This window comes from Salvelinus namaycush, chromosome 5 (assembly GCF_016432855.1).
Source record: "Salvelinus namaycush isolate Seneca chromosome 5, SaNama_1.0, whole genome shotgun sequence".
NCBI classification, from domain to species: domain Eukaryota; kingdom Metazoa; phylum Chordata; class Actinopteri; order Salmoniformes; family Salmonidae; genus Salvelinus; species Salvelinus namaycush.
The window spans coordinates 67,894,419-67,911,355 of NC_052311.1; the positions used below are offsets into that span (position 1 = coordinate 67,894,419).

The 16,937-nt window shown below is 45.6% G+C and overlaps 2 protein-coding genes across 3 annotated transcripts; both read right to left on the reverse strand.

Annotated features, from left to right (window-relative positions):
• Positions 1-2,278: 2,278 nt before the first annotated feature.
• Positions 2,279-10,048, reverse strand: LOC120047762 (protein S100-A16-like). 2 transcript variants are annotated; one of them, XM_038993317.1, is made up of 3 exons: positions 9,853-10,048; positions 5,543-5,664; positions 2,279-2,956 (listed from the first exon to the last, which is right to left on the reverse strand). In XM_038993317.1, exons 2-3 carry the CDS (start codon positions 5,660-5,662, stop codon positions 2,801-2,803), a joined length of 276 nt encoding a protein of 91 aa, XP_038849245.1. In that variant the 5' UTR covers positions 5,663-5,664; positions 9,853-10,048; the 3' UTR covers positions 2,279-2,800. The 2 variants fall into 2 exon arrangements, with proteins under 2 accessions (XP_038849245.1, XP_038849246.1); XM_038993318.1 differs by having other exon boundaries at positions 5,543-5,667.
• Positions 10,049-14,080: 4,032 nt separating this feature from the next.
• LOC120048813 (protein S100-A11-like) lies at positions 14,081-14,991 on the reverse strand. Its single transcript, XM_038995053.1, has 2 exons — positions 14,840-14,991; positions 14,081-14,307 (listed from the first exon to the last, which is right to left on the reverse strand). Exons 1-2 carry the CDS (start codon positions 14,966-14,968, stop codon positions 14,173-14,175), a joined length of 264 nt encoding a protein of 87 aa, XP_038850981.1. The 5' UTR covers positions 14,969-14,991; the 3' UTR covers positions 14,081-14,172.
• Positions 14,992-16,937: the final 1,946 nt, after the last annotated feature.

Below are 16,937 nucleotides of genomic sequence, written 5' to 3' on the forward strand. Positions count from 1 at the left end.
CTCCAAGACTCTGAAGCAGACAAGACAAGGTGCCATAGACCTAGAGCAGTCAGTATGGTGAGGCACAATACACTGGATTACAGTACTGTAATGTGTCTATACAGTGCTGATATGATAGTAAATTCACAGTATAGTACTTACTTGCACATATTCATAGTGCTGTTCTTTAACCCTCTGAGTGTCGCTCAAATGGCACCCTGTAGACCTGTTTCATCCGGATTCGGTTGTGCTGTAATACACGGTCCAGTGTAGAAGCCCTCCTGGTGAATGTTATTGAATATTGTGTTTCTGAAATGATGTGGTTCTGGATTCCTCGTAGTCTAATGGTATTGTTTGCCACCACCATGTTCACAATAGCGGTCTCCTGTTCTGGTGTGAACAGCCGGGCTCTTCCACCATGGCCGGGCCGTCTCTCAGTTCTGCAGAAGATCCACAAATATGATGACATTACTGTAACGTTGGGAAACAATCCCTGAGTAACATAGGCCTACTGGTATGTCGGACTGCAGTAAACATAAAGAGCATAGTGTAGATGGTAGGTAACTTACCGGTTGTCATTTCTGAATGTAGGGATGATAGATGTAACCGTGTAGTGGCTCAGGTTGGGCTGAACTCTGCCCAGCCTCCCTCATACTCAACCCATGGTTGAGCACATGGTCAACAAATGTGGCCCTGATCTCATCTGAGACAACTGTCCTTCCTCGTCCTCCTCTTCTCACACCTTCACCTCTAGCTCTTGCTTCACCATTGACCTCCATTTCCCTCCAGAACAGGAGAGCTCATCTGTGGCCTTTTATAGCGCTAAAGCTCTGATTTCTAAGTGAACAATTCAGCAACTAGTGTTTACACCTGTGAGGAGTTGGTGTTGCCAATTGGTTTATAGAGCTTGGCATTGTTATAGAGTTTGCAATTTTGCAGACTTGGTCTAAGGATTTGGTACATGAGTTTCAGGTTTCGGTGACTGCGTTTCAAGTTCCAATTTTAGTGTGTAAACAATTAGGAAAAACTGTAATCTGTCATTCTCAAGCATCTGCTCAGTGAACTGTGTCTGTTCCCCTCAGGGCGTGGGGTGTGATGACCTTGTTGGCTGGGCCTGGTCCAACAGCTGCCCTGCTTGGCCTGGCACTGTGTTTCCAAATGCTGTGTTGGACCCACTGGTTGGTAGCAGCCAATTTCAGCTGGTGATTAGGCCTGAAACAATGGTTCTGTCTCCCAGTAGGTTAGATGGTAGTGGTTATTGAACTGAAGGGCAGAACATGCTGGAATGGCATCAGGGTAATATAGGAGCTCCAGAGGGGGTTTATAATATAAACAGCCCAACAGACCAGAGGCTGTGGTTAGCCTAGTGGGTGTGTGTCTGGCCTGCGTCTGTTTGAAAGGGAAGCTGGTACCTGATACAGGATCAGAGGGTACTAGCTGAATGGAGACAACACCCTTGACAGGCAGCCATGCATAGCTATCACCTGGTTCCTCTCTAGGTTTCTTCCTAGGTTTTGGCCTTTCTAGGGAGTTTTTCCTAGCCACCGTGCTTCTACACCTGCATTACTAGCTGTTTGGGGTTTTAGGCTGGGTTTCTGTACAGCACTTCGAGATATTAGCTGATGTACGAAGGGCTATATAAAATAAAAAATAAAATTGATTGATCACTTCTGTAACACACACGTATACAAGCAAACAAAATTACACACAAATCCTACATTCATACAAATGCATAGCTATTGTAATGTATATTTTAATGACAACTGCACTCCACAAACCAAAACAGGAAAATAAATATGTCTCCTTGTTTATTTCTATGTGCTGTTTCTTTGACCACGTCTCAGGCTTATACAACCCCTGAGTTGTATAGTGTCTGTGCACGGTTTGTTTATTAAGTCTGAATGTTAATGTAACATACCGTACTTGTATGTTGCACCCACTTCAGCTCTGAGGCTGCTCGCCCCGGGGGAGTGGAAAGTAGGATTGTAGTGTATAGATCTGCCTGTATTACAGTAAAGACTTGTTTATCTTTCCCTGGTGCAATGCAGCATTGTATTCTGTTGGCAGAAGACGTGTGTGTGTGTATCCTTGCTGTGCACAATAGGTGGTGTTGTATATTGGTGTCCAATTTCAATATTCTGGTGCATCGTGGGCCACGGAGTGTGACACGACTATATTTAGAAGGGGCCGCTGGTGGCCATGGAAGCAGGTATCAGTTCTATAAGGTGTGTCTTCATCATGACACAGGGCCACCTAGAGAATGTCATTTAGAGATCACGTTAGAGCAGTGAAAGAAGACATGACTTTAAAACATTGCCATGGCATTTATTTCAACATGATAACAAACCATTTACTGTAGAAGTGTTGATTTAGAGTAGTTATACTAAAACATGCCAACTGTTAAACTTAATGTAAAAAATGCCTTCATAAAGTATTTATAAAACCAGTAACATTGTTATAACTGAGATGAAGATTGGTAGTGTATTGTAAGCATATAAAATATGTTGAGATGAAGTTAAGTCTGATTATGTAGTGAATATGTAGTGATATACAGCCAAGGGAGATTGACAGTCCATGACAGGTCTATGAGCCTCTATAGGTACATGGGGCCTTATGGCAGTGTTCTTCAATTCTGGCCCTGTGGTCACACACACTGTAATCAATCCCATCAAAGCCTTCACGAGTTTCATCTGGTGTGTCAGTGCTGGTATGGAACTAAAGCCTGCACACACCGTGGGTCACTAGGACCAGGATTGAAGAACCCTGCCTTATAGACTGCATAAGACATCTTATAGAGTGTCTATGAAGCCATATGTAGTTCCTATGAGGCAGGTGTGTTGGCTGCAGTCCTCTGCTCGCTGAGGGTGTTTGCCACGTAGCCGATCAGAGTCATGTATTCCTGGAAGCTGACCTTCCCATCTTTGTTTTCGTCCAATCCCTTACGCATCTCCTTCACTGCAGAGGAACTGTCTGTTCCCTATGAGGTGAGAGGGGGAGAGAGGAAGAGAGTGGGGGTACAGAGAGAGAGAGTCTATCATTAAAGATTGCTTCCCCAACACCTGGTGCTGATTTGCATTATGACTAGAGTTGAGGCTCGGGTTTAACCGGGACGCGGACACGAACCTAGGGTCGTGGTCGAGGCTCGGGTTTAACCTGGACGCGGACACGAACCTAGGGTCGTGGTTGAGGCTCGGGTTTAACCGGGACGTGGACACGAACCTAGGGTCATGGCTCGGGTTTAACCGGGACGGACACTAACCTAGGGTCAGGGTTGTGGTTGAGGCTCGCGTTTAACCGGGACGTGGACACAAACCTAGGGTCAGGGTTGTGGTTGAGGCTCGCGTTTAACCGGGACGTGGACACAAACCTAGGGTCAGGGTTGTGGTTGAGGCTCGCGTTTAACCGGGACGTGGACACTAACCTAGGGTCATGGCTCGGGTTTAACCGGGACGTGGACACTAACCTAGGGTCAGGGTTGTGGTTGAGGCTCGCGTTTAACCGGGACGTGGACACAAACCTAGGGTCAGGGTTGTGGTTGAGGCTCGCGTTTAACCGGGACATGGACACAAACCTAGGGTCAGGGTTGTGGTTGAGACTCGCGTTTAACCGGGACGGGGACACTAACCTAGGGTCAGGGTTGTGGTTGAGACTCGCGTTTAACCGGGACGTGGACACTAACCTAGGGTCAGGGTTGTGGTTGAGACTCGCGTTTAACCGGGACGTGGACACTAACCTAGGGTCAGGGTTGTGGTTGAGGCTCGCGTTTAACCGGGACGTGGACACGAACCTAGGGTCAGGGTTGTGGTTGAGGATCGCGTTTAACCGGGACGTGGACACGAACCTAGGGTCAGGGTTGTGGTTGAGACTCGCGTTTAACCGGGACGTGGACACGAACCTAGGGTCAGGGTTGTGGTTGAGACTCGCGTTTAACCGGGACGTGGACACGAACCTAGGGTCAGGGTTGTGGTTGAGGCTCGCGTTTAACCGGGACGTGGACACTAACCTAGGGTCAGGGTTGTGGTTGAGGCTCGCGTTTAACCGGGACGTGGACACAAACCTAGGGTCAGGGTTGTGGTTGAGGCTCGCGTTTAACCGGGAAGTGGACACAAACCTAGGGTCAGGGTTGTGGTTGAGGCTCGCGTTTAACCGGGACGTGGACACTAACCTAGGGTCAGGGTTGTGGTTGAGGCTCGCGTTTAACCGGGACGTGGACACAAACCTAGGGTCAGGGTTGTGGTTGAGGCTCGCGTTTAACCGGGACGTGGACACAAACCTAGGGTCAGGGTTGTGGTTGAGGCTCGCGTTTAACCGGGACGTGGACACAAACCTAGGGTCAGGGTTGTGGTTGAGGCTCGCGTTTAACCGGGACGTGGACACTAACCTAGGGTCAGGGTTGTGGTTGAGACTCGCGTTCAACCGGGACGTGGACACAAACCTAGGGTCAGGGTTGTGGTTGAGGCTCGCGTTTAACCGGGACGTGGACACAAACCTAGGGTCAGGGTTGTGGTTGAGACTCGCGTTTAACCGGGACGTGGACACTAACCTAGGGTCAGGGTTGTGGTTGAGGCTCGCGTTTAACCGGGACGTGGACACAAACCTAGGGTCAGGGTTGTGGTTGAGGCTCGCGTTTAACCGGGACGTGGACACGAACCTAGGGTCAGGGTTGTGGTTGAGGCTCGCGTTTAACCGGGACGTGGACACGAACCTAGGGTCAGGGTTGTGGTTGAGACTCGCGTTTAACCGGGACGTTGACACGAACCTAGGGTCAGGGTTGTGGTTGAGGCTCGCGTTTAACCGGGACGTGGACACTAACCTAGGGTCAGGGTTGTGGTTGAGGCTCGCGTTTAACCGGGACATGGACACAAACCTAGGGTCAGGGTTGTGGTTGAGACTCGCGTTTAACCGGGACATGGACACAAACCTAGGGTCAGGGTTGTGGTTGAGGCTCGCGTTTAACCGGGACGTGGACACTAACCTAGGGTCAGGGTTGTGGTTGAGACTCGCGTTTAACCGGGACGTGGACACAAACCTAGGGTCAGGGTTGTGGTTGAGGCTCGCGTTTAACCGGGACGTGGACACGAACCTAGGGTCAGGGTTGTGGTTGAGGCTCGCGTTTAACCGGGACGTGGACACTAACCTAGGGTCAGGGTTGTGGTTGAGGATCGCGTTTAACCGGGACGTGGACACAAACCTAGGGTCAGGGTTGTGGTTGAGGCTCGCGTTTAACCGGGACGTGGACACGAACCTAGGGTCAGGGTTGTGGTTGAGGCTCGCGTTTAACCGGGACGTGGACACTAACCTAGGGTCAGGGTTGTGGTTGAGGATCGCGTTTAACCGGGACGTGGACACAAACCTAGGGTCAGGGTTGTGGTTGAGGCTCGCGTTTAACCGGGACGTGGACACGAACCTAGGGTCAGGGTTGTGGTTGAGGCTCGCGTTTAACCGGGACGTGGACACTAACCTAGGGTCAGGGTTGTGGTTGAGGATCGCGTTTAACCGGGACGTGGACACAAACCTAGGGTCAGGGTTGAGGAGTAGTAATACAAGGATAGGTGGACCTTACAGTCATGATGTTGCCGAGCTGTTTATTGACGAGGCCCTGGAAGTCCTTATCTCCGAGACTGTCCTTCCCTTTGGCAGACTTCAGATACACTCCTACCACTGTCTGGATGGCCGACTCCATAGCTACTGGGAGAGAGGAGAGGTGCAGAAAAATCAAAAGTTTAGACAATTGAATGCAGCAACTGTTTCACTGGAACTAGCTGGAACTGTTAAGACAAGGTACACTCTTAGAAAAAAGGGTTCTTAAAGAGTTATTCGGCTGTCCCCATAGGAAAATCCTTTTTGATTCCACATAGAAAACTCTGTGGAAAGGGTCCTGCATGGAACGCAAAAGGGTTCTACCTGGAACCAAATGGTTTCGAACTGGAACAAAAAAGGGTTATTCAATGGGGACAGCTGAAGAACCCTTTTAGGTTCTAGATAGTACCTTTTTATCTAAGAGTGTAGAAAGAGGACATCAGAATAAAAGAAAGAATGAAAGAGGGATGGAGGAAGATAAGGAGAGCCCGGTGAGGTAAACTAAGGAAAGGATGGAACGAGAGAGAGGGAGGGACGGGAGGAGCGAGGTAAACAATGGGAGCTGTGATGTCTGATGGAGAGGGATACCTGATCACCATAAGCCAGCAGAAGGCCATGGGTTCACATTACTACAGCTAAGACCTGTCTGTTACTCTCTCTCTCTCATATATATATATATATATATATATATATATATATATATATATATAGCTACCCTACCCCCTCTACACTATCTCTAACCCCTTCTCTTTTAACATTAGGGTGATATCCTGAGGGTAGGTCGGGTGATGTCCTGAGGGTAGGTCGGGTGATGTCCTGCTGAGGATAATGATGATGGGTGATGTCCTGATGAGGGTAACCCTAGAGCCCCAACCCACAGGTAAATCTCCCATCTGACACTGTCACACCAAAATGCATGTGCATTCCCACAAACACACACACCTGTCCCCTGTGCCTAGGCCAATTAGGACTGCTCTTACATTAGCCTAATTAGTGGGTGAGTGAGAGCAGAACACACCCATGGTCTGATGCCAGGTGTAGGATTCTGTTTCATATCCCACCTTGATGCCACACACTATCCTGTTTGAGTTCCGCTGTAACAAACACATTAGCCAACCAGACCCACACCGCTGGAAATCTGTCATCATCTTCATCCCTCTCATCACTATTTCACCAGCCTGCGTGTGTCCCGAGCAAGAGACACCTTTCTACGCACATGTCCCATAATTAGGACCCGCTGTGTGTGGTCCTCTGTAGCTCAGTTGGCAAAGCATGGTGCCAGTAACGCCAGGGTAGTGGGTTTGTATGCACGCATGACTAAGTCGCTTTGGACAAAAGAGTCTGCTAAATGGAATATATTATTATATCAGGGATGGGCACCTGGACCCCTTTGTAGGCCCGCGGATCAATTTCCACACATTTTCAGGACCTCAGTCAGGGTCTCAACTTAATGTTGAGAGTTACAATAGTAGAATAGACAGGGTGACATTTCTACATGTGGTTGTGCATCAACAGTTTCTCTTGTTATGTCAGTCACTCAATTAGCCATGTCAGCTAAACATGTTATATTGGTAAACGAGTCTAGCGGCCAGCTATCTAAACGTGAGGTAATCATGGTCAAATTACCGACCGGGACCCCCATGTATCATCAGATTAAATGAATATTAAAAACAGCAAACATTGGTCTCATGGCAAGTGTAGAATCGCAGGAAATTCACTCAAAGAATTTTGTTTAGGGCCCCCAAAAGGCTAGGGCCAGCTCTGACTGCATGTGTGGGTATGGATGTGGGTACGCAGACCCGCAAGCTACTGTGGCCCCTCATGACGAGTTCTGATTTTTGGTGGCCCCCACCCCCATCAGTTGCCCATCCTTGTTATATATTGTGTGTGTGTGTGTGTGTGTGTGTGTGTGTGTGTGTGTGTGTGTGTGTGTGTGTGTGTGTGTGTGTGTGTGTGTGTGTGTGTGTGTGTGTGTGTGTGTGTGTGTGTTTGAGCCCTAGATCAGAGTGATTGATGAGCAGATCGAACAGAGGATGTAATGAGACTAACTGGTGTGAAACCAAGCTGCCCGGGCTGCACCAGAATACAGAACAGAACCCTGGACAGGACTCGGTCAGCGGGAGGGAGGAGAGGAGATGAGAAGTTAAGAGACAACAGAGTTCAGTAGGTGACACTAGTTTGGTGTTTTATGTTTGAAGCAATGACTTGGGAAAACCAGGTCAGCGCTGGCTCCAACAAGACATTTTTTTATATATTTTCTCAAATTGAACCTTTATTTAATGCTAGTCAGTTAAGAACAAATTCTTATTTACAATGACGGTCTACACCGGCCAAACTCGGGCTACGATGGGCCAATTGTGCACCGCCCTACGGGACTCCCAATCACGGACAGTTGTGATACGGCCTGGAATCAAACCAGGGTGTCTGTAGTGACGCCTAAAGCACTGAGACGCAGTGCCTTAGACCGCTGTGCCACTCGGGAGACAGACATGTTTAATTGATGTTTAATAAACCTCACTACGAATTTACTTTCACATCCAGCTTGTGTAAGAAAAGTTAGGAGTTACTTTCAACTATTCAACGTTATCTAGGTAGTCTACACAAATGAGTATGGAAGCTGAATAATGTTTATGCGTTGACATGATATCTCAGTTGAATCTAACACAGCTTGTTTCCATAGCTAAGCAGGGTACAATAGAGGTATGTATCTAGATGGTAGACTTGATCTGACTGAAGTGAATTTCCTCCTGTATTCCACTAGGAGACAATGTTCAGGCAGGAATTGTAGGACTGTGGCTTCACTTTTTATTCCAATATACCTCTATATTTAGGTTAATGGCATGACGTTGAAACAATGACGTAAAATATGTCTAATCAAATATGAAACTCAACGTAACTTCATCCATATTGAATATGATGAAAACGATTCTTTATGTTTTTAAGTGGAATTTAACAGGATTTCAACTTATACATAGTTCTGATTATTATGTTGAAATTAGACTGATGCACTGTAGCAACCTTTTCGTCAGGTTAAGTCAATGTATTTAAGTTGAAGTTTTACCCACATTTCAATGTTTCCAATGCTGGTTGACTGTTTTCAAAATGTTCCATGTTGATTCACGTCACAATATGTTGGCAAATAATGTTGAAACAACGTTAATTCAACCAGTGTGTGCCGAGTGGGTTGTGTGTCTATAAAGCATTGTGGGTTATACCTGGCATGACCTGGGATGGCATGGCTTGCAATGTGATCATCAACCTGAAAATGTACATATTTTTCTCCTTTCCTAACACATTTAGGGGATAGATACATGTGGCAGCCTGAATATGGCAGAGAACTTGCTTCAGTCTAATTAGGATAATCATATTCAGAAGGCTTTGGGTGGGTCACAGCAAAGTTTGAGAACCACTACTACAGGCCTAACTACATAAACGGGCAGACTTTCACACAATAGCTTATTTAGAGCCAAGTCTACTCACTCTCTCCATGCCTATTAACTGTGTGAAGCTCGGTTCAGTGGACTCGTTTCACCTGCATGAGCTTTGATTATTTCGATGGCCAACCAGAATCAATCAGCGGGGATGTGGTGTGTTCAATAACTTACAAGGTGTGACTGGCTCACTTCCGCAACCATACCTGTATGGTGCTGTCAACGCCGTTTTCCACAAGCCATTTCTCCCCGCGCTATTCAATACACCTTGGGTTGCCATTCGACTCGCGCTACCAGCGTTTTACCGTTCGTTAATAATTCAGGGTGAAAAGACTAGAGAGCGAGATGTCCTAGCTGCTGTTACACAGGACCACGGTCGGTGTTGAGGCTGTAGACAGACTCGAACGAATGTCATTGTCCACAAGCTTGTAACTACAACAACTACCGAACCGTTCACTCTTCGGCTCGTGCATAATTTGAGACGATTGTGGGTAGCCTACCCACCGTGGTTTTGCGCCGCCCCCGCCTTTAGCCTAACTAATACGGTCGATTTGTAGAGAGTGGTCCCGAGGTAAGACTGACAGGGAAAATTTAATAAATAAAGACGCGCCCTCTGGTTTGTCCTGAATTGTAAAGGGGTTGAGGATTGGGTTACCGACAAGGAGAAGCCGATCCCTGTACTATCATGCTAGGTGGGTTTAGGACAATAGATCCGCTCGCAAACTATACATTATTAATGTTCGAACGGAGGAACATTTTCTGGGAGGCCCATTTGGATCCATCAACGCAATGGCCTGCTTGAGTCAACGGAACTTCAGACAAACAAGCTAGGCTACATACTTCAGTTACTTTATCTACTCACCGTTAGATTGTGAATGAGAAAAAAACAAATGTGTTCGATGCCAATTATCTTGTCCAGGCTCTCTCTGTTTCTCACAGTCTCTCAGGCACTCTTCTCAAGGCTCAAACTTGATCAACTAGTTGCACTCAAAATAATCTTTTCCGTGATAGAATTTTTCTTCACCAAACTTTTTTGTATTGTGTCACAGAAGGGCGTGTGCCTGGGAAAGGGGGGCGTGTGGATGGGAAAGAGCAAGGGAGATAGGAAATAGACGAAGGGGGAAGGGCTGCCAACAGATTCATTTTATTGTGTTAATAACTACTCTTTACGATATGAAACGTTGATTTGAACCTTCTGATCAACTAGTGGGTCAGGCGGCGCCCCACTGTCTGTTTCATACCGCGTGATTTCTGATGATTTTCTCGATTATATCGACTGATTGGTTCTGAATGGGGTGTTAACTGGCAAACTATAGAGTAGTTATTTTATTTTCATGTTTACAATAGATGGTTTATTGTGGACTATAGCCTATAGTTTGATTCTAAAAACATAATGCAATGTTGTATTTAGAAAAATGTTAACAATTTGTAGCCTTAATATGATAAACCCTCCACAAAACATAAAAAGTAACTTAAAATTACTTTCCACAGATCAATGTTAGGGATGGCTCAAATATTTTAGCCACCACATTGCATCAGCACCTTGAGTGAGCAAGCGTGAACAGGCAATAAGGTGTGTGTGTCTGTGCATGGTAGTAGACTGAGTCAGATTTCCACCACACCCTTAAAGTCAACATCAGTTTGAGTTTATTCAACCACATTGCTCAGAAACACAAACCATAATGTATAATTATTCACAAAGCAAGGAGAAACTTAGTCATGTAGACCTCACAGACAGATACATTAAGAACATATTCACAGCCATGTTTTTAGTCAGTTGGTTATTTACACGTAGGCTACATTCTTCCGTGGCATGTATTCATGGATGCCAAGGGAAGCCAGGCTTCCCCAAGAAATTGACAAAAAAAATAAACGGATAAAAGAATGTATCTTTTGTCTCTGTGTTTCATAAGTTTTTTTCCTTCAATTCACAAGAGGTTGAATGGATCTCACCGGAGAAAGCAACCAAGCGAGCGAAACAGCGGCCCTCTGTATGTGTAGCCCATCTATCCGATGCCGTCTAGTCAAAAAGAGAATTATATTGTTGCCGCCTGTAGCATTGAATGCAAGGGAAGCCAGTGAGCATTTGGCCTCCCTTGATTATTATTATTTTTTACAATGATAGTTTATCTTGTGCTTCGTTGAAGCACCTTTGGCAGCGATTACAGCCTTGGGTCTTCTTGGGTATGACGCTACAAGCTTGGCACACCTGTATTTGGGGAGTTTCTCCCATTTTTCTCTGCAGATCCTCTCAAGCTCTGTCAGATTGAATGGGGAGTGTCGCTGCACAACTATTTTCCGTTCTCTAGAGATGTTAGTTCTTGTTCAAGTCTGGTCTCTGGGTGGGCCACTCGAGGACATTCAGAGACTTGTCCTGAAGCCACTCCTGCATTTTCTTGGCTGTGTGCTTAGGGTTGTTATCCTGTTGGAAGGTGATCCTTTGCCCCAGTCTGAGGTCCTGAGTGCTCTGGAGCAGGTTTTCATCAAGTATCGCTCTGTATTTTGCTCTGTAAATCGTTCCCTCGATCCGGTCTAGACTCCTAGTCCTTGCCGCTGAAAAACATCCCCACAGCATGATGCTGCCACCACCATGCTTCACCGTAGGGATGGTGCCAGGTTTCCTCTAGACGTGACACTTGGTATTCAGGTCAAAGAGTTCAACCTTGGTTTCATCAGACCAGAGCATCTTGTTTCTCATGGTCAGAGTCCTTTAGGTGCCTTTTGGCAAACTCCAAGCGGGCTGTCATGTGCCTTTTACTGAGGAGAGGCTTCCGTCTGGCCACTCTACGAAAAAATCCTGATTGGTGGAGTGCTGTAGAGATGGTTGTCCTTCTGGAAGGTTCTCCAATCTCCATAGAGGAACTCTGGAGCTCTGTCAGAGTGACCATTGGGTTCTTGGTCACCTCCCTGACAAAGGCCCTTCTCCCCTGATTGCTCAGTTTGGCCGGGCAGCCAGTTCTAGGAATAGTCTTGGTGTTTCCAAATTTAATTTAACCTTTAACTAAGCAAGTCAGTTAAGAACAAAATTGTTATTTACAATGACGGCCTACCCCCGGCCAAACCCGGACAACGCTGGGCCAATTGTGCGCTGCCCTAAGGGGCTCCGAATCACAGCCGGATGTGATACAGCCTGGATTTGAACCAGGGACTGTAGTGACGCCTCTTGCACTGAGATGCAGTGCCTTAGTCCACTGTGCCACTCGGGAGCACCATTTAAGAATAATGGAGGCCACTGTGTTCTTGTGGGCCTTCAATGCTGCAGAAATGTTTTGGTACCCTTCCCCAGATCTGTGCCTCAACCCAATTCTGTCTTGGAGCTCTACGGACAATTCTTATACGACCTCATGGCTTGGATTTTGCTCTGACATGCACTGTAAACTGTGGGACCATATATAGACAGGTGTGTGCCTTTCCAAATCATGTCCAATCAATTGAATTTACCACACGTGGACTCCAATCAAGTTGTAGAAACATCTCAAGAATGATCACTGGAAACAAGATGCACTTGAACTCAATTTCGAGTCTCATAGCAAAGGGTCTGAATACTTACGCAAATAAGGTATTTCAGTTTTTTTATTTGCAAAAATGTCTAAACCTGTTTTTGCTTTGTCATTATGCGATATTGTGTTTAGATTGATGAGGAACATGTGTTATTTAACCCATTTTAGAATAAGGCTGTAACATAACAAAATGTGGAAAAAGTCAAGGGGTCTGAATACTTTCAGAATCCACTGTGATTCTATGTTCTGGCCAATGATTATAATGGTGATTCTGATCCAACCATAAAGTCATACATTGTGCCTCTGGCCTGAGAGGATGGAAGATCAATGTAGCTAGATGTAGTAGGCTAATATTAACAAGCTGGCTAATCGTTGCCCATGAAGGGAAGTTAGGCTAGCGAGCAAGCATTTTAGCCAGCCTATAGGACAACAACAACTAAAAGCGTGTACTGTATGACAAAGTCATAGACTGTTTCGGCAACATGAAAGAGAGGAGGATGGCATTGGTGTGTCTACAAGTAGGGTGAGTCAACATGTTTTTTTCTACTTACGCACGCACACACACACAGATTAAGTTGATTAGACTAAATTGTTTTTGGAATCTTTTAGTTGTCACTGTATTAGACTAAGCAGAGGTGAGTTGATGATGTTGAAATGGTGCTGGAATAGTAGAGGCAGCTCCTGTTTTCTTTGTGATTTGCGGTAACTCTCCGCTGTTCTAAATCAATAGTTGTATAGTAGTCCAAAAATGTCAAAAACATGAACTTGCTTGACCATGCTGTAGGGGATGTTACTGTACATGCAATATGCTTTGTGGACTTCACTGGGCAGAGGTTGCTATCCGGGGGGAAAAAATTAAAAGTTTGGTGGAATTTATTCTGCCACTGTCTTCTAATTGTCTCGGCCTTAGGCCTATATATCACGGTGTCAAGGCATATGAACTAACAGGTTACAGGGCAAACAACGCAATTATCACAACACATAGGTTGTAATATGGCTTTTATTTTTCTGTCTTGGCTTCCCCATTGATTTGACCCACTCACTGCTACTGATTCTCCATAGTCTGGGAGCCAGATATTCTGCTTTAGCCAACTCCTTCCCTGCTGTCATACCAAACATGTTTAGTCATAGCAATCATCATTGGCTGAAGCAGTAAGACTGCAAGACTGACATCCAGGCTATGTCCACAATTCTTTACTCCTGCCTAGTGCCTATACACTTAACAATGGTGTTTTTCTCTTTCCGTCCTACAGCCTCCTGTTCATTTGGCAAGAGGTACAACCTCCTGGAAAACACTAGCAGTCTCATTCACAACAGGGCCAGAATAAATTCTGCTTACATTCTCAATTTACACAGACAATGCAGACACAGTCTGATGCCATCACTGCTCTGTGTGTATGCAGTATTAGTTTTAGTCAGGCGAGGCATAATTATACTCTCAACACAAGGAGGGAATTCTGGCTGCGACAGAAAGGGAGAGAGAGGAGAGAGAAAGAAAGAAAGTGGGAGAGAGTGAGTAAGGTCAGGTAGTCATAGATACAATAGTTGTATGATTCATCCATGTTTTTATTTTGCTAGACAAATCCTCCATAGCTTTAGCAAACACTTGACAATTTAGAAACACAACATGGGGATAACCATACCATTAGAATAAGTTATCATTGTAATTATATGGTGACATCCTATTGGATAAAGCCGCCGTGTTGATTTGCTAGTCGTCCAATCAGCTGCCAGAACTCCAGGAAGGTGAGCTCTCCGTCGTTGTTCTCGTCAATTGAGTCCATGAGTCGGTCGATGACAGCTGGGTCACCAGCGTTCTACAGGGGGGCAATAAGGGCCGTCAGAATCGCTAATTAAGAGGCTTCCTTTCCTCTTCTCCTCAGATTCAGAACCACACTGACTGATCTGATTATACTTGTCAGAAAAGCCATGTGACGAGAAGAAACCTTTCTACCATCTGAGGTCATCAGAAGGGAACAAGGAAATTAAGCTATTTGGCCATTCTAGAAAGGATGGCGGAACAGCACTTTACAAGCACAAATGCAAATGGGTATACTGATATACCACAGGAGGCAGAGGTTGGAAGGACAAGAGGCATCTGTGCTGTCTATGTCCCCATCTAGAGGAAATGAAGTGGACCACGAGCTGATGTTGTGGCTCACCAACCCCGCTCCTGGAGAGCTAAAGGGTGGACGCTTTTGTTACAGCCCAGCACTAATCATCAAGCTGAATCAGTTGTATTATAGCTGGACTGGAATAAAAGCCTGCACACCAGGGCAGGGGATGGTGATCACTGGTTATTATAGTATTACTCAAACGTTAACCACAGTATAATTAACATGTAATTACCTTAACGAAGTTGGGGAGTTGTGTTTTGACCAGGCTCTGGAACTCATCTCTGCTCAGTGTGTCTGAGGATCCATCACTTCCAGCAAACGCCTTGAACTGGGACACGAGTACACCAATGGCTGACTCCATCACTGACAGAGAAACAGGAAGAAAGCATGGAGAAGAGGTTGTGTTCTAATGGGACTAAACAGAATACAAGTCAGACTCAGGGGAGAGGTTATTGAACTGAAAAATCATAAAATACGTAGATAAAATACTACAGACCAAGTCAGGTCAAATACAGCATTGAGGAAAAACAGCAAGTGTTACAGAGGAGGAGAGAAAGAGACGGGAGGACAGGAGATCGAAACATTAAACAGAGGGAGATAAAAGATAGAATATGTATATTCAACTTATAGAGAAATATGGAGGTAGATTAGAATGATTAACTCACCTGGACACTGCTGCCGGTGGCTGAGGTGGTGAGTGTGTTGAGGTGGTATGTGTGAAGGTAAGCTTTTCTCTCCCTTTCTCGCTCTTATACTCACCTCTTCATAAAATCAAGCCCCCCCCCTCATCTCTTGTAAATGTTTCTCATGTCATGGCGTCCTTTCCGTCCACTTCAAGGTTAAGGTGTCTGTAATAGTGTACCGTAAGCTAAATGACCCCACACTGACCACTGGTTTCTTTCCATGACGTGATTATTGGATTTATACAACACTGAACAGCACTCTCCTTCAGACAGGAAACCACACGTGTTCATTTAACCATTTATTATTAAAGATTACAATACGTTAGTCTAGGCGTTAGGCTCTGCTCCTTCGGGGTAGCTCACTGCTAGAGCATGCATAATATTAAGCTAATATTAATTACAGCCAGAGAGCAAGGTGTGCTATACCAATCACCCTGCAGGAAGGAAACACAGAACCTAACAGGTGGAGGCTGTGGTGGCTGGTGGGTAAGCAGAAAACAGACATGTTACAGCAATAGTACTGTACGTCACCAAGAACACCAGCGCATAGCTTGTGTGTGGCAGCCATCATGGAAGTGTGTGCAGAACCTGGTGGACTAAATAGACCACCATATTAACGTAGAGTGAGGATCTCATTGATGCAATATCAGCTGATGCAACACTCAGGTTTCCTGTCTGGCTGCCATATGAATGTAAAAGTCGCTATGCTTATGCTAAAACCTCTCAGAACAGCTCTTCTGGTTTACTTCGCTTTGGGCGGGACAAATCAACTTCATCATCAGCAGAAATGAGGGATTGTGTATTGCATGTTTCGCCCTTTGGCTTGCATTTAGAATATTCTATTGATATGAGTCTGTCTTGACTCAAATCTAACATCAGTGTTATAAAGTCAGATTTACTGTGAGTGTAGTTACGTGAGTCTCTCATTCTGACCAGAGTCAAAGGGAAGCAAATTATTCCCACCCTCTGGCATGAGTGGCATCTTCTCTCCTAGTCAAACAAATTCTGACATTAACATCACAACTAATGAGACACAGAGTCTGAATCCAACTCCACTGAGTGAGGGGTTTGATGTGACATCATGCACGTATACATTCATGCTCACACACTCACAGGAAATGCACAGTTTAATTCCATTGCAGTTGAATGTCAGTTTAATAATTGAGCAAACAGAGCGATGAGGATATAACTACAAAAACATTTGTCCAACACTACTCTATTATCTTTTGTATTTGAAAATGAAACACACACACAGGGCTTTGTCTGAAGGTTTAGACTATTCCAAATCTTAAAACGACACGTCCCCCATTTATTCATGCAAAGCTGTAGAAATGCATCATCAGCATGATTAGTCAGCAGCTATCACACAGACCAGAATGGCTTATTAACCCTCATCTCTCAGCCTGTAGCAATGGATGTCTCGTGATGACAAGACACACTGTCCTTCTGCTGCAGAGGGTTAGAACGAACAGGCACTGGTACTTACTGAGGAGAGGGCATACACCACTTTCAAACACACACACAGACAAGGACTCTTGCAAGCATGCACACACACACACATTTTAGTCAGTATAGCTGAGACAGCAGCTATACTATGTGGGTCTCTGCTTTATATGGGAGGAGTGTTGCACTATAAAGCTACTGTAA

Excerpts from the sequence above, each read along its gene's own strand:
- LOC120048813 (XM_038995053.1), bottom strand. The coding sequence starts at position 14,968 with ATGGAGTCAGCCATTGGTGTACTCGTGTCCCAGTTCAAGGCGTTTGCT. Across the intron at positions 14,308-14,839 it reads AACTCCCCAACTTCGTTAAG|AACGCTGGTGACCCAGCTGT; the intron begins GTAATTACATGT and ends GCCCCCCTGTAG.
- LOC120047762 (XM_038993317.1), bottom strand. The coding sequence starts at position 5,662 with ATGGAGTCGGCCATCCAGACAGTGGTAGGAGTGTATCTGAAGTCTGCC. Across the intron at positions 2,957-5,542 it reads AGCTCGGCAACATCATGACT|GGAACAGACAGTTCCTCTGC; the intron begins GTAAGGTCCACC and ends CTCACCTCATAG.